This window comes from Martes martes, assembly GCF_963455335.1.
Source record: "Martes martes genome assembly, chromosome: 1".
NCBI classification, from domain to species: domain Eukaryota; kingdom Metazoa; phylum Chordata; class Mammalia; order Carnivora; family Mustelidae; genus Martes; species Martes martes.
Window position 1 is genome coordinate 123,486,378 of NC_137888.1, and position 21,241 is coordinate 123,507,618.

General features: G+C 37.6%; 1 protein-coding gene across 2 annotated transcripts in view; it reads right to left on the minus strand.

The window, feature by feature from the left end:
* ARMC8 (armadillo repeat containing 8) overlaps positions 1-21,241 on the minus strand; it is a 103,070-nt gene that overhangs the window by 65,318 nt on the left and 16,511 nt on the right. Inside the window, exons 2-3 of one of the 2 annotated variants that reach the window (XM_080804577.1) lie at positions 11,279-11,355; positions 653-724 (exon numbers count right to left, since the gene is read on the minus strand). In XM_080804577.1, the coding sequence (XP_080660703.1) occupies positions 653-724; positions 11,279-11,355 (149 nt within the window). The remainder of the gene's footprint in view (positions 1-652; positions 725-11,278; positions 11,356-21,241) is intronic. The other variant, XM_080804578.1, reaches the window with a different exon arrangement.

The window sequence follows — 21,241 nt, forward strand, 5'->3', positions numbered from 1 at the left end:
AAAAGAAAATCAGGATTAAAAAAATCAAGCAGGATTTTTTTTTTCAATTCAAAAAAGGTTTTGAGAATCCTAAGAAATTATTATCCAATCATACTAAACTGCCGAAGCCGGAATGCTGGGTGGCTCAGTCAGTTAAGCGTCTGCCTCTGGCTCAGGTTCAGGTCACGATCCTCATTTCCTGGGACTGAGTCCCCCATCGGGCTCCTTGCTCAAGAGGGAGTCTGCTTCTCGCCCTCCCTGCCACTCCCCCTGCTGTGCGCGTACTCTCTCTCTCTGACAAATACATAAAATCTTAAAAAAAAAACAAAACAAAAAAAAAACCAAAGCAAAAAAACCTGCCAAGGCTCTGAGGAGATAAAGAATCAGGCTGGTGTATATTGTCTATCTATCCAACACATCCTTTTATTGCAGGCCCAATGATCTTCCTGAATTTCCAAAAAGTATTAATACATTTGCTTCATATTCCATTTTCTGATACTTAAAAATTTCTAAAGAGATGCTTCATATATTTCAAAGCATTTATTTTAAAAATTAGGAGGTTTTCAAAAATAGGATAGACAATACAGAAAAAAGATGGGCTTTATGGATGAGAATGAGAAATATACTAGAAACTTAGTATGAATATCAGAAAAGGAATTGATAGCAAACATACCTTGGAACAGCTCCTAAAACAATGAGATTGGCTTTCTGCTTGTTGTTTCCAATTACAGCATTTTTCATGTCTCTGAATTCAGGGGAAGAGAAAAGAGTAAAGTATGCTGAAACATGACAGAAAAATCAGTAATCAATTCATTCCACTTTATTATGCAACATCTTGTATCAGCAAACACAGAAGTCCGTGACAAAGTCAAATCCACCTGAGTACCAAAGAGAAGGAACAGAGACAAGTACTGGATGAGCCTGGGGGCTGTAAAACACGACAGTGTGGGAGTGGGGAAAGTGGGAGATACCCTGAGCACTTGTGAAAGACTTCCAATATAAAGCATGTTCTTCAGACAAGGCCCACACATTGTATCTGACCTTGTTTCAGGGATCATGACTTTGTTCCTTTCTTTCCTCTCTTTCTGAATTCTTTGAACTGAGTATTTCTTATGACTCTATTTTATCTCCTTTATTGCCTTATTAGCTGTGCCTCTTTGGGTTTTGTTTTATTATTTTTTAGCAGTTGTTTTACAATTTATAATATGTATCTTTTAACTTATCACGGTAGTCTTCACAGAATAGCATCTCATTTCATTTGTATTTTAAGAGTCTTGCAAGCATATACTTCCATTTCTCCATCAAGTCTTTGTGCTACTACTGTCATACATATTTTATTTTTCAATTGGTTAGAAATAACAATATGCTGTTACTATTTTTTACTTAAGCAGCCAATTACCTTTTAAAGAGATTAAAGGAAGAAAAAATCTTTTATATTTCTCACATACTCACCAGTATTTTTCATTCTAGCTATACTCAGATCTTCATCAGGGGTAAAACTTATGGAAGAAGAGTAACTCTATGAATGACCAGTTGGTTCAAACACTGATTGGTCCCAAAGGACAGGTGGAGAAAAAATATATGGCTCAAAATAAGCCTAGTACTACTAATAAAATGATTAATAAAAAATACTTACCCTAATTGGTCAGTAGTGCTATCTTAAAAAACACTAGAACACTATGTGATTCTATATAGCAGTGGTTCTCAAAGTGGGGAAGACAGCATTAAAGTCCCATTGGGGCATTTCAGAAGTTTATAAGGGCGTCTGGAAATTTCTGGCCATACGTAATTTTACAATTAGACAGAAAGCATTTTTGTACAGTTAAAAAAAAAACAACTTTATTTTTCAGTACTGCATCTGGCCCTGTAAATAAAAAGGAAATTATACTTTTTATTAGAAGTTATTTCATTTTGGAAAATCAGACCACCCAGCACAGGGGCCACTTCCAGTACTGGAATTATTGATATCAAACATTTATATATGGAAACATCATAAATTACCTTTTTAAAAGGTTCTCCCTTATTAGCAAGGAAGGCATCGTATTATTTTTGGAGTTATGTATGTGAGGAGTTATATTATTATAGATTTAATTTCAGAGTAGTACAGTGGTCATTAAATATTTATTGGGGGGAGTCAGGTCTGTGTTAAGACCATCACTATAGAGCCTCAAAGTTCTTAGCTCACACATTTCTTTCATATCCCAAAATAAGTTCCCCTACATTTCCAACCCAGCATCTCTTTTGACTCTTTTAGGTGGCCATGGTCTAATGTATACCGGACATTTTTTGCCAACTTTGAAACTTAGAATCCTAAAAAAATTCTATAATTGGCAAACCATGATATTGTAGAAAAACAACAGAAAACAGAAGGAGAAAAAGTTACTTTAAAAAATCAACTAAATGTTATAGTCAGTGTGTGTTTCCAATACCAACCAAATTCACTGGTATTAAAAACCCTGGTAATAATTATAATACTCTTTCTCCTTAATTACTTTCTTTAATTATGGCAGAAAAATACTGCTATGATGCAGTGATGCACTGAAAGCTGATTCTCGCCACAAGTTTCTGAATGGCATTTTCACAAGTTTTGAGACAAAGACTATTGGCCTCATCTTCCAGTAGCTCAGAGGAGCTGAAGGTAGGTCTATTTTTTTCAGGGCCTCATTTAGTTCTCTCTATAAACTATCGCTCAGAATTTCCATATGGTTCACAGGGGATAAGTAGTAATATTTTTTCGTTTATGGGGACTTAGCTGAATGATGCTTACTATAAGGATTTTAATCAAGTTCTCACAGACAACTATAAAATTATATGACATCAAAGCCTCATTCAGCAAAGCATAGTAGGTAAAACTATACATCTAGGCTTCTAGATCTACACATCTAGGATTCCTTATACAGACTTACTTCCTAATCATCAGTTTATAGACCCTATCTTAGCAGTATGACATTTATTTTCATCTTCTTTCCTTCTCCGAATGTGTTCTGTCTATACTAATGTAGCACATCCATTTGTCTAGCAGCTATCTATTGAGAGTCTATTTTGTGCCAGGTGCCATTTTGGATGCTCTCTCTATTCTGGAGCTCCCAACAGCAACATTTCCCCCAGATTTCTCTCCATTCTTCCTAAACTAAGCAGAAATGAAGTGTCCCCACATTACCTTATAAACACATTCCAAATATCTGGAGCCATGCAAAAGTAAATGTTTTTATAGACAAAAACAAACAAAAACCCCTCCAAAACCAATTTTCCAGTTCTCTTAATAGTTTGCAAAGAAGACATGAAGGAGGCAATTCGTAGTTATAAAGTAAATGCAGACTAAAGAGAATTAATAAAATGGATCAATGTCTAAAGGAGGTAATTCTTGCTGTGACTCTAATAAATAAAATATATCAATGCTACATAAGGAAGAAGAGATGTTAACACCCAGCAAATAAATTCTATTCAGTTGTTACTATAAAGGGATACTAGGAGAGCATTCCTATGAAACAGTTACAACCGAAAGAGATGATATTTATCACATACACCCATCTTTAGCAGATCTAAATATAGTACAGGATTCAATTTCAGAGCCAGCCAGAATGGAGCTATTCTCTCTCTCTCTCTCTCTCTCATTTCCTTATCCTCTCTCCCTCATACTTTTCCCTGGCTACCTTTACCATCTTTCAGGTCTGGCCTTAGATAATAATTTCACTTCCTCCAGGAAGCTTGCCCTGACAGCTACCAGGTCTGGGTCAGGTGTCCCAGTGGTGCTCTATGGTACTCTATCATAGCACACGCATTACTTTGTTAGGATAGAAGTCTGTTTCCTCTCGAGAGGCAAGAAAGCCAGGCTGACCTGAAAATATCAGAGAACTTACTATTGATGCATCACAAAATGCACCATAAAGAAGTCTGCACTTTTGTAAAACACAAATTCAAAACTATCATCCAAGATGGGGCACAACAAAATTATGCGAAACATATATTGCTTTGAAGTTTACAAAGCATTCCATACCTATTATGGCATGTAATCTTCATCACAACCTTGAGTAATATTAACCCTATTTTACCGATGAGGAAGCTAAGAGTCAGATTTGGGGCTTTTCTCAGAGCTCCACATTAAATGACAGAGCCAGTTTCAACTCATGTCTTTTATGCCAAGTGTTTTTTCCATTACCTCCAATACATCGGGCATTCAGAACAAACTGATCGAAAAGAAGTGAGCTAACATATTGCCTTTTTCCTCCCATGTTTCAGTTTTACACTTTTACACAAAACGATAAAGCATTTCTAACTTTCAATTAAAGACATACTTTTCCCAGTAGATCAAAGGAATATATCCCATATCAACCAGTTTTTAATGTTCGAGGGAAAAAATGCCCTACTTATATACTCCTGAAATTCAACAGTTAAGGTTTAAGCTCAACAATGTGTTAGGTTCTATGAAGGATATAAAAGCATCACATAATAGGATGCTTGAAGAGTTTACAATCTCCTTGAGGAGATAAAAATAACACTAGCAATGTAAGGCAATGCTATATTATAAATCGAGTGCTTATATGGCTGAGATAAGTAAATGATTAGACAAGCTTAACAGGTTTTAAAGCAATGGTAGAACTAAATGAACCTTAGGAAATGCCAGGATTTGGACAGTGAATGGGAAGGGTAAATGGAAAAGCCATTCATAGAAGACTGGAATGAATTTCCAATACTGGAAATGAATACATCATGCTTCTGGGGCAGGACCAGGAGCCTGGGTTGAAAAGAAGTGTCCCCTTAAGGTGGGAACATTTAGCAGAGCATAAAGAAAAGTGATAGGAAGAAGAGACAAACTAAAGGGGAGGATAAAAGAGCAATCGTGTTTCCATCAGAAAAAGGATATGAAGGAAGCAGTGACTAAGCAAGATAAAATGAGTATCGGATGGATGGGAATGCAAAGAATACTAGAGTCAAGAGAGGCAACTAAATGGCTAATGCCCTTCCTTTGTGGTCCCAAGACTGTCCTGGGCTTAGGATTATCATAGCATTCACCAATCAAACCATAGTGGCCTATTTAGCAATCTAATTCCTTCATTAGACTTCTGGATGCTCCAGAGCAGTGACTACATTATTCATTCGTACATACTCCCCTCACATTACAATGCTTAGGACAATGTAGGCACTCAATAAATGTTTGTTGAAGGAATTATGCAATCCATCCAGGTATCTGGTTATGTGAGACTGACTAGGATGGCAGCCACAGGAATCACTAAGACAGAAGACATTCTGAGGAAGCAGTTAATAAGACGATTTGATGGGCAAGTGAAATGTGATATGATACATCTTGAATGATTACTTCAAGTCTCACTTCCTGAAGGGGAGAACACTAGGAAGCTTAGAAAATAAATCCCTTAACAAGACAAGGATCTATATTGATTTTGGACACAATGAATGATCTTTCAGGTAAGATAAAAATACCAGGTAGAAAAGCTTAGAAAGTAAGCCTTGGGGATATCCCGCTCTTTAAGGATGGGAAAAGAAGCCAATATTAAGACGTGACAAAAGAGAAATTGCCACGGAACATTCTCAGCTAAAATCTAGCTAGAAACTTTCATTTGTCCACTAATAAATGGACTCAACAGGCATCTATTTTACACAGAGACTAATCTTTCTACTTCCTTTACTCTAAAAGAGATTAATTTTCAGTGTGGGAGAGAAGTTCAAGTATTAAACCAACATGTACAGTGGCTACCATAACTTATGTCTAAATGAGCGTATTAGGATGGTGATCAAAACCAAAAGAGAAAGTTTAGGCACCTGAGGGCTCAGTTGTTTATGCATCTGACTCTTCATTTCAGCTCAGGTCATGATCTCAGGGTTGTGGGATCAAGCCCTATGTCAGGCCTCACACTGGGCATGAAGTCTGCTTAAGATTCTCTCTCTCCCTTTCCCTTTGCCCCTCCACCCACTTCTCTCCCTCTCTTAAAAAAAAAAAAAAAGAAAAGAAAAATTAAAACCAAGACAGAAAGTAAACACTGCATTTTACAAGCAAAACAATAGGAAAAATTTTTTAAAGAACTGGGATCTAGACCTGCTAGAGAAACAGTTTCAGTCAATCAGTTAAAACAGCATAAATTTTAAATGAAAACTTAATATCTAAAAACAGAAAATTATCTTTAAGACCACGGAATGCTAGAGCCACAAGCTAAAGATCATTTTGAACCAGTATTACTTTTCACTTACCTGAGGAAGCTCCTGTTTGGAATATTGTACATTCAATCCTTGGTCTAATTGATGTGAAGTAGCCAAAAAATACACTGGCTACTGAAAACTACAATCTGAGTATAAAGTATAACCTATTTCTGAAAACTCGCTGGTCCTAAGACATCCATAAAATGAGGAGAAAATATACATTTGTGGGTAGCTAGAATAAGGCAACATGGTAAACAACTTACAAAATTATCTGGACTTAGAAAATTACAAACATACTCACTGCTCTAAAATTAGGTATGCCTTTTTGGAGAATGTAACATTCAAACATCCAAGTATAATAAGCTTTCTGCTATCTAGCATGGTTAGGGAATGAGATATGCTCATATTCTAATTAAAGTTACCATTGCCACGTGTGAACTGCCAACTGCAAAAGAATTAGATAATGGTTATCTATTACCCAAACCGAAGACTTTTTAAGATAAGGCTTTGATCCAGGAGGCATTTGAGAAATTTATACTTAACTTCCCATTTCAAGTCAACTGAGGCACGTATTGTGCCCTACTATATGTATAAGTTGAAAAGAACTGAGAATTGATGGTAATTTAGTTTATTTTATAAACAAGATTTGTGTAGATTTTTGTAGATTTTTGGAACATACGTAGTGTTAGATATAGTTCTAGTTTGTACAAATACTAACAAGCTCAGAAATCAGAATTATATTTAAATCTTTGTTTTATCAATGGGTGATTACAAATCACCTTATATTTTCCAAAAATGATGAGTACAATGTAGGAACTGCATTAAAATAAATGCCAAAATATTTTAGAGCATATTAATATTTTTAATACATGTAATCATTCCAAAGAACATAAAAATGTTATAATATGGCAGCATACAGCTAAATGTTCTACAAATATGACAAGATAGATATAGATATACACACACTTATATCCATACAAATATACAGCTGTTCTTGATGTTTGAAGTTAATACCACATACAAATAGCTTATCTATCTGTGCGTAAAACTATATCAATGTGATCTAATAATTTTTGGAAAAACTTGCCACCCTTTAAACAGACTGAATTTTCTCAGAATACACAGGTTTAAACAAGACTCAGAGTGACTTCATTTCATTTGGGATATGGTCATCTTTATTTATGTTTATCTGTAACACTTTTAAAAGTAACCAATAGGATTATTTCTTTTGAATTATTCTAAAAATTATCCTTTAATTTAAAATTTCTCAAAACCCAAAGCCTTCATTTTATGAAAGCTCATATCTTTAGTCCATGCAAGAAAAATGGAATCTGTCTATATTTTAATACCAAAATAAACTTACATCATTGGTACATTAAAATACTTCAGAAAATAATTTTTAGAAGTGGATACTTGGTGAAAATCCCCCAACAATTCTAAAGTACCCTCAATAGCCTGGCTGAGTTTACCAAGAGATCCAGTCTAGTTTCCTAGTTCTATTCCACTTGGAAACTTCAAAGCCAGCCACATTAACTTGCATCATCTTTTGCCCTTCAACACAGGGCCACATAGGGATATCTGCTGATCTTTTCCTGGAGAATCACTAATGTAAAAACCAGATCAGGTGCTCTAATTTATTAAATATGTTTAAAAAACAAAACAAAACAAAACAAAACAACACAGTATTAAGCAGCTTGGACTTTACATAAACAGTTGAAGAGTTATTCTTTCTTAACTAAAAGGTTTAACAGGGTTGAGCTAATACACCAGTAACTTCACCAAAAAATATCCTGTAACTGTTTAAGGTAATATACAGATCTCCATGCTAGAGGAAGCTCAGAATTGCAATGCAGTGTAGTTTATTTGATATAGCTACTCTGTTTCAGTTGCAAAAGCTATCATTTATGACCTACACAATGGACCTATCTTATTCCTACCTAATGATTTTTAATTTGAAACTTTGCTCTTTTAGGATCTGATTCTGTATTCAAACCTTTGATACAATAGGATCATTTAAATTTATACCAAATAATGTACTACTAACAAAACAGTTATTTCTAGAGAACTCATTCTTCAACAATTAAAATTAAGCACTTCTGTTGCTTAACAGTATTTTTCAGTAAGGGCACATTCACTTACGTAAAATGGTCCTTTATGACACGGGTTAGCTACAAAGAAGTTCCCTATATGTATGGGTAGGACTATGGCTCTAACATGCTGAGTAGATTACAGATCATGATGAGAAGTCCTTACTTGCCTTTAATTTCTTCAATTTTGTTTTTCCTGCTGGTATGTTTTATATGTTCACAATCCTTATTAAGCAAAATCAAGCTTATAGCTAGAAAAATGATAAAATTCTGTTGTTTCATAGCTAAAGCTAGTTGTCAAATTTAAATGTCTTTCCAATTGGATATTTTGGACTCAAAGCTGATTACTTCAACTTCTATCTTCTCCCTCAAAGTTAGTAGGGTACCTTTGGTTGTTTATACTCTGTGGCTACTTCGCTTCTACCTACCTATTTTGGTCTAATAATGGTCTCTGTAGGACTCAATGGTGTCTGTGTAACGTGTATAAAAGAGGAAAAACTGGTCAACTCTCTTATCCTAAACCTCATTTTGGTTCTTCCTTTCCTCTATCAATACTGTAGTATTCTAGTACCAGACAAGGTTACCTGAGAATGAAATGTTAAAAATAAAGTTCATTTTTTATTATCTTGACTATGTACAATTAATTTTCAGACAGTGACAATGTTTAGGAAAATAGTAAGTCAGAAAGAATAAATTTTTCTCTCTGGGGAAAAGGGCACTTTATCAAATCAAACTATACATATCTATATAAGGCTAGCTCTATTCTGACATAAAGTAAAAAGATTTGGGGTGATCTGTACCTTTCTGACTTTAAACAGATTTTACTATTTTAAGTAGCAATCATATTTATATGTTACTGCTTGGATTCTCATCTGAATCAAGAATTCTGGCCCCTTTCCCTCATCTCCATCAGTTTAAATTGTTTCCATTTGATATTTTTTGTTTTTCTTTCTCTTCTTTGAAAAGAATCATCTTATTTTTGAAGTTGTTTTAAACTAGGATCAATAATGATTAAGCAATTCAGTGCCAATTTGTGGCTATCAACATACCAGGCACTGGATTTTATATTTTGACTTAATTCTTAAAACTTGGCAAGATGGGCATATTATTCTCCCATTACAAATGATGAAACTGAGGCTCACAGATATTAAGTAACTTGCCCCAGCACACAGCTAGGAAAGGCCTCCAGTAGGAAATGTCAGAACCAATAATTCAACCTCTTGTTGTCCAACTCCGAAGCCCATACTCTTTGTATTCCACCACCCCTACACAAAAATCTTGCTAATCTGCCTCAGCTAACAGTTTAGTGTCTTAGACTTGACACTTTTTAAAGAGGTGCTAAAGGCCATCCAACTTTGCCTTAGCTGGTTTGTTATAATACACTCTTTCCACTGTTTTTTATGCCTTATTTATCAACTTTCTTTGGGAAATGAGAAATTTCACAAAGTGACAACACCTGAATCAGCTACTCATTTCTGATACAAGAAAAAAGATTTTCACACAGAAATCCTGATAAAATCAGCTTCTCTCCTAAACCACTCTAGCAATCATAATAAAAATAAAGATACAACATCATCTCTATCATTCATGGAACACTTAAATTAAATTAAGCTAAATTAAGCTACTTATTGAGCTAAACTACTTATTGAACAATCCTAAATGATATCAAGGATTACTAACATACAAAACTGTCTGGGTGTGTATGGGGAGTGTCTAAGGAGAAGTGTTAATTAAAACTAACCCCACAGCTAAGCTCTATGTGTAGGTACAACCCAAGTTGATTTATTTAACAGATGAATTTAATACCACTTTTTCTGGTAATAATCAAACTAGTCTACAAAGGGGCTGATTAAATCATCACAAAGTCTCCTAGTGAAGGGGACAAAGGCAGAGTCAACATAATGAGAAAACAAGAACTGTAATCTCCTGTTTCTGTACTGAGAAAATGTGAAGTAAGGCGTCAAGTATGCCAGGTGGGTCTACATCCAGCTCCTCACCTTCTTTTCCAGCTCAATTTGAATAGTCAAGCAGCCTTACTCACTTTTATCTTGCCTCCACCCTACAAAATCCACATCCCCAAGACATGTCCTATATAATGTGCTTTGGGGGGATGGGTGCTGGGGGAGTGGTTTGAATAAGAATTAGAATCTATAGATACTTCTATAGATAAAGCATCCTTGCCTTGCCATGACTGAGCAAAAGTTAAACTGGAAAGTACTATTTGGCTGATGACACTAACAGGGTAAGAGAAGAATAAAAGGACTCATGTGTGCCAATGCTATACCAAACATCCTGACCCTTTTTTGTTTCCTCCTTCGCCTGGACACAGTTCGAGCCTGTGGGCGCTCTATGTTTGCCAACCCTAAGAGGAGAGTCTTAGGCTAGACCTTCTTCTGTAGAAGTCATATGTCAAGTGCATGATAATCTGCTCTTAGGATAGAGAATTCATCTTTCAATCACCTGCAATCTTACCACACTTATCTGACTTAAGTTTTTAAAGGTATTATCACCTCAGATATCTTGCTTAAAAATGTTTCCTCTCATTAAACACCAGGGAATTTTGCAGGAAAAAATGGGTATTCAAGTTTTCAAGAATTTAAATTTCCAATAACTACTTTCTAAATTCTGAGATTTAAAACATCAGTAGGAGATTCAAGCCTTATAGTCAGTGAGTTAATGAAAAACAAAACAAAAAACCCTACTGACATATTCTCCCATCCCTTTCAAATTATAAAAGATAGTCAATTTTATTCCCTTGCTTTTGTTGGATATAAAAGTCACAAAAGCATTCTCCAAAAACATGTTTTAAAATGGTAAAACAAGTGTTCTATAAAAAAGTAAGTGAACCATGTCAGTGAATAAGGATCAGACAACTCTTTACAGTACAATATTAAAGTCATGAATGTCAGGATCTTTCTAAAACAGAAGAAAAAAATTTTAACCCTGAATTTTCAGAATTATAATATTTGGCAAATTCAATCATAAAAACAAACAAGACTAAAAAAACCAAAACAAAACAAAAAAGACTTTTGATAGACTCTTAAATACATACTACTTACATGACACCTTGAAGAACTTTCTGGGGATCAGGGTCAAATAGCCTGTCAACATAGTGGCGACTGCTAGCTGTTACTTCCTAGAAAGTGGGGGGGAAAAATTATGACATCTGAAGCCACGCAAATCACAAATTCACAGCATCATCCACAACATCAAGTAGCTATTTAATCTAATTTAAGGCAGATGCATTAGAATGTCTACAAAATACTTACTGTATTAAATCATTCTTTGAGAAAAGCTTGTGACAAGATAAATAATAAGATGGGGAAGAAAGAAAATAGCTTGTTCTCACTAAAACCATAACTAGACAGTGGGATCTTTGTGGTGAATCTTGCAAGCTTTGCCAACAGAAGAACTGGGTATAAGTGTTAAGAAGCAGGGTAAGTTTCTTAACCAACTGCTGGATGTCACCTTCAAATGAACAATAGATAGGTATGTTGCTTCTGTTTAGTACCCACTAAAGGGAGAGAGAATCTGGCTCTTTGCAAGGAAAAAAGGGGAAGCACTTCATAAAAAGTCCAAGAGGGGTAGTCCACATGCAAAAGGAAGACTTTCAGACTGATGGAGAGAAGCTACACTGATAGGAAGCAGACATATGTAAACATAAAAACCAGAGTAAACGAGTGGTCACGCTTTCTGTGAGAGAAAAGCAATTAAGAATTAGAGGGATTTAGGGGTGCCCAGGTTAAGTGTCCGATTCTTGATTTTGGCTCAGGTCATGATCTCAAGGTCCTGGGACTGAGCGTACCGCACTCCATGCTCAGGAGGCAGTCTCCTTAAGATTCCTCCTCTCCCCCCTCAAATAAATAAATCTTAAAAAAAAAAAAAAGAGAGAGAGAGAGAGAGAGATTTATCAAGTCCAACAGAGCTGTCTAGTCTGAAGTGGCTGAGGCCACATAGATGGGGGAGAGTTAGAACTTTCAAAAAGTAAAGGGAGATACCTCCTTTTATTTGTATTGTGGAGTTTCCTGTATTATGTTATTTTTTTTATAATACTTATTTGGGGGTATAAATATTTTTTATATTTAATTTTCATTGCTTTTTTTAAAAAGATTTTCTTTTAGTAAGTGATCTCCACCCCAAAGTGGGGCTCAAACTCACAACCCTGAAGCCAAGTCACATGCTCTACCAACTAAACCAGCAAGGCACCACATTTTTTAAAACAAAGAACATATGTTCAAGAACCAGAGAAAAATAATTTTCATCCCTTCTGTTTCTTTCTGATGCCTGCTGAAGTATCTCATGTACTTCCACCCATCTGCAATGAATTAGCATCGAGAGGAAGAAATGCTGTTCCAGTTTACCCAGAACCCCTGATCAGAAACAGTTAACTCACAAGACACAGTGCCAGCTTAAACTTCTGAGTCACCAAAAGTATCTCTGGAGAAAAAGTACATAAACTCTAATTTTCTGATAATAGAGTTAATTCAAAATCAAAATACCTTTTTCTATTATGAGCTTGCTACCAAAATATCCTCATAGGCAACCCAAATACCTACTTTTAGTATGCACTCCATTTATAAAAAGACAAACAGGGGCAAAAAACAAGCAAAACTGATCGAAATACTTGTGTCCAACAGGATACCATTAAAATACCTGATAAAAGGATTTGGTTTACTCAAAATAACGGAACCACAGAGTTAGAAGGATTCTTAATAAGTATTTGTCCCAATCCCGAGGGCACCTGGGTGGCTCAGACTGTTGAGCTCAATCTTTGACTCAGGTCATGATCCTAGCGTTCTGGAATTGAGGCCAGTGCCGGGCTCCCTGATCAGCAGGGAGTCTGCTTCTCCCTTTCCTTCCAACCCTTTGCCTGCTTGTACGTGCTCTCTCACTCTCTCTCTCTCTCAAATAAATAAATAAATATTTTTTTAAAAGTTTCATAATTTAAGAAAAAAAGTATTTTAACCCAATCCCTTAGTTAACAAATGAGGGATGCATCTTTACCTTGATGCCAGATTGTCAAAGTTTAAGTAGGGATGCAAACAACTGTACAATCCATCAAGAAATAATATATCAAGAGCAAAATCCAGAGTAAAACTGAAAACAGTATTCCTGTAGTAACAAACAGATGAGTTTCATCACTCCATTTGAATACATGGAAGTGTACACATAGTACATTCTTCTGAGTACCTTAGACCCTTCTACCTAGGGACTGATCTTGGATTTTACTGTTCCTCTTCACACACTCTCTCACAGCTCTGCATCTCTTGCCAAAAGACACTTGGGTTTAAGACCTGTATCTTAAACAACCTAAGTTTTGCCCATTAACAGCAACTCTCTTTACTGCTCTGTAGCTGGTTCACTCAATTTTACAAGCACTGAGTACCTACTATATGCAAGGCAGTGTGGAAGGCATTAAAGATTTTTAAATGAGTTAAGGCATGGTCCCTGTCCTCAAGAATTCATTTGCTATTGTAATTATGTTTACATGTTTATGTTTCCTACTAGAATACAAAACAGAAGTATACATACTTCTGTTTTGAAGACTCCTTAGAGGAGTTAGTTTTGGAAAACAAATAAGAGTGCACAAGACTGGACAAGGCAAAGTGAATGTCCCAATCACAGCCAAAGCCCATAGCCCATGTGAAGCCAACACACATATACCATCAGCAAATATATACCAGTTGCTAGCACTGAGAAAGAAGGGAAGGGTAGAGGCCACCAAGAATATATAACACAGAAGGCTAACCGATAGGTGGCCCATAACTGGAGTACAGATTATCTTTTGGTCAAAGTTCTAAGCTAGGTGCCAAAGAATATACAAAATGATATTATGGCAGAAATTTGCATTTAAGGAGTTTACAATCTGTAAGAGGATCAAGTCATGTACATACACACAAATACAAAACAATCCTCTGAGCTGCCTAGGTAGCAGCAAGCATAGGGGATATAGTCACTTATTCAATTTTACTCTACACTTTTGCCTAACATAATTATTATTTGTCTGCATGGGACAATTCTCATATTTTACTGCTTCCCTTTGTAGATCACATCCCCTTCTCAGCCCTTATCTCTCTTTTTTTAAAAGGCAACCTGGAAATGTAAGAATATGAGACAGAAGGCAAATGGTATAGATATTAAACTGGTCAGGGAAAGCTTCTCTAAGATGGTGACATTTGAGCAAAGACCTGAAAAAGATGAAGGAGGAAGTCATGTAGCCACCTGGGGACAAAGCTTTTTAGGCAAAGAGAACACCAAATGCAAAGGCTCTGAAATGGGAAGTGTCTGCTGTGATCAAAGACAGGGACCATGATAGTTGGTGCAGAATGAATGAAGGAGAAAGCTACAGAAGATAAGGTCAGAGAAGAAGGGCCAGATGCTAAAGAGCTATACTGTCTAATATGATAGCCACTGGCCTCATGTGGCTATTGGGCATTTGAAATGTGGATAAGAATTGAATTTTAAATTTTTTTAACTTTAATTAATATTTTAAATTTAGAAAAGCTAATATTGGATTAGTTGTTAGGAAACCTTTAAGAATGTTTAGAATTACTTGGGTATGTAAATCTGCTTGATCAATTGTAAATTTTATGAAACCTAAATGCCAAACAAGTATTTCCAATCAAAATTTGACAACCGAACTGTATAAAATACACACCAGATTTTCAAGACTTACTATAAAAAATAATTCAATTAATAATTCTTATATTGATTACTGTTGAAATAACATTTCAATATATTGGTTTAAATTAGATACATTAAGATTAATTTCATGTTTTCTTTTTACATTCACAGCATGACTGCTAGAAAATTTAAAATTGCATGTATAGCTTGTATTATTTTTCCACTGGACAGGGCTGGCATAGAGCCCTGTTAGTCACTATAAGGATTCTGCTTTTTATGCTTCCAGTTGGGAAGCCATTACAGTTTTGGGAAAAGACAGACATGAACTGACTTGTTTTAAAAGGATTACTCGGGTTACAACCTTAGAACAGACAAACATGTGGAGGGGCTAGAGGACAAAAGCAGACAGACTAGGTAGAAGGCTGTTTCAGTATCAGAAATGTGGTCATTTCAGAGAAATGATGGTAGTCTGGACTAGGACAAGAGCTTTGAAGGTAATACAATTCATTGATTCCAGATAAATGCTGGAAGTTGAAATGACTATCAAACTGGATATGCTGTCACAATAGATGTGGGGTGTGAAAAAAGAGAGGAGGCAAGGATTACACTTAAGGTTTTTGCCTGAGTATCTAGAAAGATTTGAGTTGTCAGTTAATGAGATGAGGAAGACTCTGAATGATACAGGTTTGAGTGAGAAGATAAAAAATGCAGTTTTGAACATGTTAGGTTTGAGAATTTTATTAGCCATCCAAGTAAGAATGTCAAGTTGGCAGTTGGATATATGAATCTGCAGTTTAGTTTGTGTGTTAGATATACAAATCAGGGAATTGTCAGCATGCGAATGGGATGAGTTCAATAAGGGAGTTCACTTTACCATGGATAAAGCAGGCCAAAAGACAACACTGGAACACTCGGATTAAGCAGAATAACAAGAAGCCAAATGATAGACTGTTTCAAGGAGAAAGTAATCAAATATGCCAAATATTAATAAAGTATAGCATAAGATGATGACTAGGGCCTGATACAGAAATACGGAGGTCATCAGCAACCTTGACAACAACAGTATGGGCAGAGTGGTGAAGCCAATGTCTGCTTGAAGAGGATCATAGAGAGAACGGGAAAAGAGGAATTAGAGAAAGTAAATACAGACAACTCTTGCAAGGAATTTCATTTTGGAAAGGAGAATGAAGGAACAGAGTAGTACCTAGAGGGAGAAGTGGAGTCAGGAGAGCATTTTTTAAAAGATGCAATAAATTAGAGCATACTTACTTACTGATGGAAATTTTTTTAACAGAGAAAAAACATGCTGCATTGGGGCAGGGGGGAACTTTTGGAACAATGTTCATGAATAACTGAGAGGGAATAGAACTTATTGGGCAAGCAGAACGTGGAAAGTACAATAACCAGAGAGAATTAAGTAGATGGATATGGCAGTAAGCACTTGTGGATACTGTCTGTGGTTACTCCTATTTTTACAGAGTAAAAAATGGTGAGGATGGGTGGAGAGGTGGGTGGTTTGAAGAAAGGAGAAAGACAACAACACTGAATGGGCCAAGAAAATGTACCAGGACTGCCAGACAGCACTAGCCCTCTTGAAGTTTACTGTTATGAATTTGAAGTATGACCAGTCAGCATGGCTGTGTTTTTTCCTCATCAACATTAAACTGTAAAAGTAGGCATGAAAAAGAGAGTTTGATTTAACCAGAGTCGGAATTTTATCACATAAGGATGACAAAGCTAAGGGAAGGGGTCAGCTCAGTTGAGCATATGTGCAGTTGTAATTTAATGATGGAGCTATTAAAGGCCAGTGAAAAAATGGTAGGATTAATAGACTGCAGATAACAGATGGACTGCAGAAGGATTGTTGCTATTGGGCAGTAGAAGCAGTGGCTCGGAAGGACAGAAGGTGGTAGGTAGGATATTTGAATTTGAGATTATGGAGGAACTTTAGTTATTGGTAAGGTCAAGGTCAGGAAATGACCATGGGAACAAGTACCTAAAGGCAGGATGGAGAATATGATCATCAGGGAAGGCTATAGTTTAAGAAAAATTATCGGGGCGCCTGGGTGGCTCAATTGGTTAAACATCTACCTTTGACTCAGGTCATGATCCCAGGGTCCTGGAATCGAGCCCCGTGTCATCTGGCTCCCTGCTCAGTGAGGAGTCTGCTTTTCCCTCTCCCTCTGCCTGCCACTTCCCCTGCTTGTGTGTGTTCTCTTTCTCTCTCTCTGACAAGTAAATAAATAAAATCTTTAAAAAAAGAAAAATTATCTACACAGGCAATGAAATTTCCATAAGTTATCACACAAGTAGTGCTAGAAAAAGTGACCATAAGCTAGCAGCTAAAATCTCAAAGAAATGAAGAAGAATGAACCACAGGGACTGTAGATGCACAACAAGATAGAGTCTGATAAAATATAGAGCAGGAGTGTTTAGAGAAAAGGGAAAGAAAGGGTTCTGAAAAGAGCAATGACAAGCAAGTCTTTATCTCCATCTCTAGGGACAGAAGGGTTATGAGATAGAAGGAAAAAGAGCCAGCTGAGAAGTTTATAAAAGAAAGCTGGGAAAAAGTGCCATCAGGGAAAAATCCCAGTTCAGTCTAAACAAAAAAGATGAAGGAAATGTTCAGAGAAGAGGCAAGAAAAAGGCAAGGGATCTGGACAGAAAAGCAGAAAGACAGTTAAACGCACATGAGGAATGACCCTAGAGCCCTGAGCTTCTTGTGGTAGTTAATGTAAACAGACACAAAGAGCTTAATCCTGACGACCTCAAGGGAAAGATTTGGAGTGTGTGGGGAAGGCAGGGGGGGAAAGAACTTTAGGGCTCTTCATTCTTGCCAACAACAATGTAGGGAAGGATAGTTTGATCTGGGCACTTCTCATTTACTCCAGAAATATGAGAAGCACTGGTATTCCTCCTTCCAACCTGCTCATAGAGACAAAAAGGTTAGGAGGGTTTCTGATGCTCTGTCCTTTCAAGATGTGGCTTCACCTTCACTTCAAAACACCTATGCCCTTTTATGGGGCACCTGGGTAGTTCAGTTGGTTAAGTGTCCGACTCTTGATCTGAGCTCAGATCTTCATCTCAGGATGGTGAGATCAAGCTCCACATCGGGCTCCGCACTAGTAATGGAGCCTACTTAAAACAACAATAAAAAAACACCAATGCCCTTTTAAATTGCCTTCTGTAGCTTCCATTAACTGTACACATGGTGATTCTTCCATCCTTCCAACTGACTAAATGTGCCAAGCAGCCAGCTAAAGCTCAAGGTACAGTCTGTGCCCACAACGGAGAGCAAAGCTAGCCAAGGTCAGACTCTGACCTCTGCCTTTTGGTACAAGGCTTCAAACAAATGACCTAGCAAGCCCTTAAAACGTGGATCTGAACTCATTTTATACATTCAAAGCTGTAATAAAACTACCACAAATGTGTATATTAAAAACCTGTCATGTTTTACACTTCCTAGCACCCCCTGAAATTATATTAGATGAAAACATATATGGATCCCTTTCACAGAAAGTTTGTAGATACCAAATTTGTGAATTAGAGTTAATTCTAAGAAGAGTTGAATCCACTGTGTATACAAACAGGTACAGATCACTCTAAAAAGAGAACACTGAAGCAAATTTCTTCTTGCAGGAAAACAAAACCAGAAACAGGTAATGGGTTACATTCCATTATGGAGAAGTATTATGAAAGCAATTTCCCTTTTATTAGGGTTAGGCAACTTCTAAATGGCCTCCAGTGATACCTACCTTCTGGTACTTGATTCTAATGACAGAATGCAGCAGAGGTAACAGGATGTCACTTCAGTTTGGTATGTGTGTGTGAAAAGCCAGCTGCCATGCTGTGCTATGGAGAGGCTCACGCAGAATGGAACTGTGGAAGGCCTCCGGCCAAGAGCCAGCAAGGAACTGAAGCCCTTAGTCCAACAGACCACATGGAACTAAATCCTGCCAATGATCATGTGAGTAAACTTGGAAATAGAGTCTCCCTCAACTGACCTTTCAAATAAAACATGGCTCGGGCTAGATGTACGTGGGTGGCTCAGTTGGTTAAGCGGCCTACTCTGGATTTTGGCTTAGGTCATGACCCTGGGGTCCTAGGATGGAGTCCGCCTGAAGGTTCTCTCTCTCTCCCTCTCCCTCTGCCCTCCCTTCCATTCATGGTCTCCCTCTCTCAAATAAATCTTAAAAAACAAACAACAAACAAAAAACCCCCACAGAAATAAGAACAAAAACAAAAAAACAAAACATGGTTCCTGTTAACACCCTGACTACAACCTCTCAAGAAACTTTGGGGCAGAGGTACCAGCTAAGCCACACCTGAATTCCAGACCTAGAGAAACTGAGATAATAAACATGTTTTAAGCAGCTAAGTTTCGGAGTAATTTGTTACATAACAATATTACAGATAATGGGGCACCTTAGGTTGCTCAGCTGTTAAGTGTCTACCTTTGGCTTGGGTCATAGTCCCAGGGTCCTGGGATCAAGCCCCACATCGGGCCCCCTGCTTGCGGAAAGCCTGCTTCTCCCTCTCCCACTCCCCCTGCTTGTGTTCCCTCTCTTGCTGCATCTCTCTCTAACATAATAAAAAAATAAAAAATTAAAACAATATTATAGATAACAATACAACTTCAAATTTATCATCAAAGCAGGATGATTTTAAAGAGGGAAAGAGGGCACTATTAATCATTAGCGCAAAGTAATACACATAAATGAAAAGTGCTACAAACAAATCAGGCTGTATGATCATCCTACCTTCAATTCTTCAGTAGTACAGAAGAGGAAAAAAGTTAGAGCTCAAAAAACCGGTCAGACATCCTGAAAAGGTAAACTAAAACAATCTTTAATTACCCTTTTGAATAAGCTATCCATGACTGGGGTGAATTAAAACCCTGCCTTTTAGGAGGAGGATCCAAGATGGCAGATTTTAGGAAGAAGGAGAACTGCAACCATTTGCACACACCTGCACCAGCCAGGGAGTCTGGGGGACACTCCAACCACCCATGCATGCCTCAGCAAATGCCAAAATCCTGAACTCATCTCTTCCCATGGACACACAATACAGCTACAAATAGACCATTTTCCTCTTAAAAAGATTTGAAAACTAGATGAAATGCTCTTCATAACAAAGGATAAGGTTGGGTAAGAGAGGTTGGGTAAGAGAGGAAGAGACACAGAATTGCAAAAATAAAACAAAACAAAATAAAACAAAAAACCCTACCCTGGCATGGGAGAAGCACCCAGAGGTGGGAGGGGTTGGTGCGCATATTGGGTGCCCTGGCCTCTGAGATCTATACCAGAAAGCCCAGTCCCCAGAATGGCTTAGAAAACCAGTGGTGCTAATATCCAGGGGTCCCAAAGTCCTACAGGATTTTCCTTTTGGAGAGCTCATATGTGGTTTCACTCTTCTAGGACCCAGCAAAAAATAGCAGTTTGAGAAGCATGTAGATTATATGTGAAAGAGAATCATTTGCTGATCTAGAGGCATCAACTAGAGGGGTGAGGGACAGCTGAGATACTCCCCAGAAGACAGAGCTGCTGGCTGACACCATTGTTGCACTCTTCCCATAGACTGCTATGCTAGCACAGGTGGGTAACCTTGGACATGGCACCCTCCCCCTGCCTTGCTGGGATGTGTCGGAGTGAGTGGTCCTGGCACTTGCCGAGGCCAGAGAGCATGGGTGGTTGGACTGGTACCCTGCTCCTTGGCTAGAGCAGGCAAGTGCAAATGGTCTCTGAGTTCTCCTGCTCCCTACTTAAAGTCCACAAGTGCAAGTGGTTGTGATATCTCCTGTCCCTTAGCTGGGGTAAATACCAGTGGCAGTGGCATTCTCCCACTTCCATCCTAAAGCTGGAGCACACACAAGGACATGGCACTTTCTCACAGCATTGTTGAAGCCCACGGGTAATCACAGACAAGACATTTTTCTGCTCCTTCTCTGAAGCCTGTTGAGTCTGCCCCACCTACCACACTCTCCGGCTGCCTTGCTAAAGCCACATACAATCCACACAGGGAACATCTCTTGATTCCCTGGCTCTGGTACCCAAGAGGGTTGGCTTTCCAGAGCTGTACAGGACTGTAACAATTAGAGAGACAGCTCTTGTGGCACGCTAACACCTCCAAGGCACTGCAGAGACAGAAGACTGAAACACAACCTCAGTCTTCCTGTGGAAAAAAGACTATTTGCTTAGCCCAGTGCTTTAGCCTAAAGGACAGGCATCAAGTTTCCCACACACCTAGAAGCTAAAAAGGCACTTCCAGGGAAACACCACACTTGTTCACTACCTTAGCCTTGCTATGGCTCAGCAAGACTCCCCCAAGGAGTTTATACATTTGTCTAGAGCCCAGACTTTTCAACTGTTGCCCTGGAGACACCTCCAGATCTTCTGGTC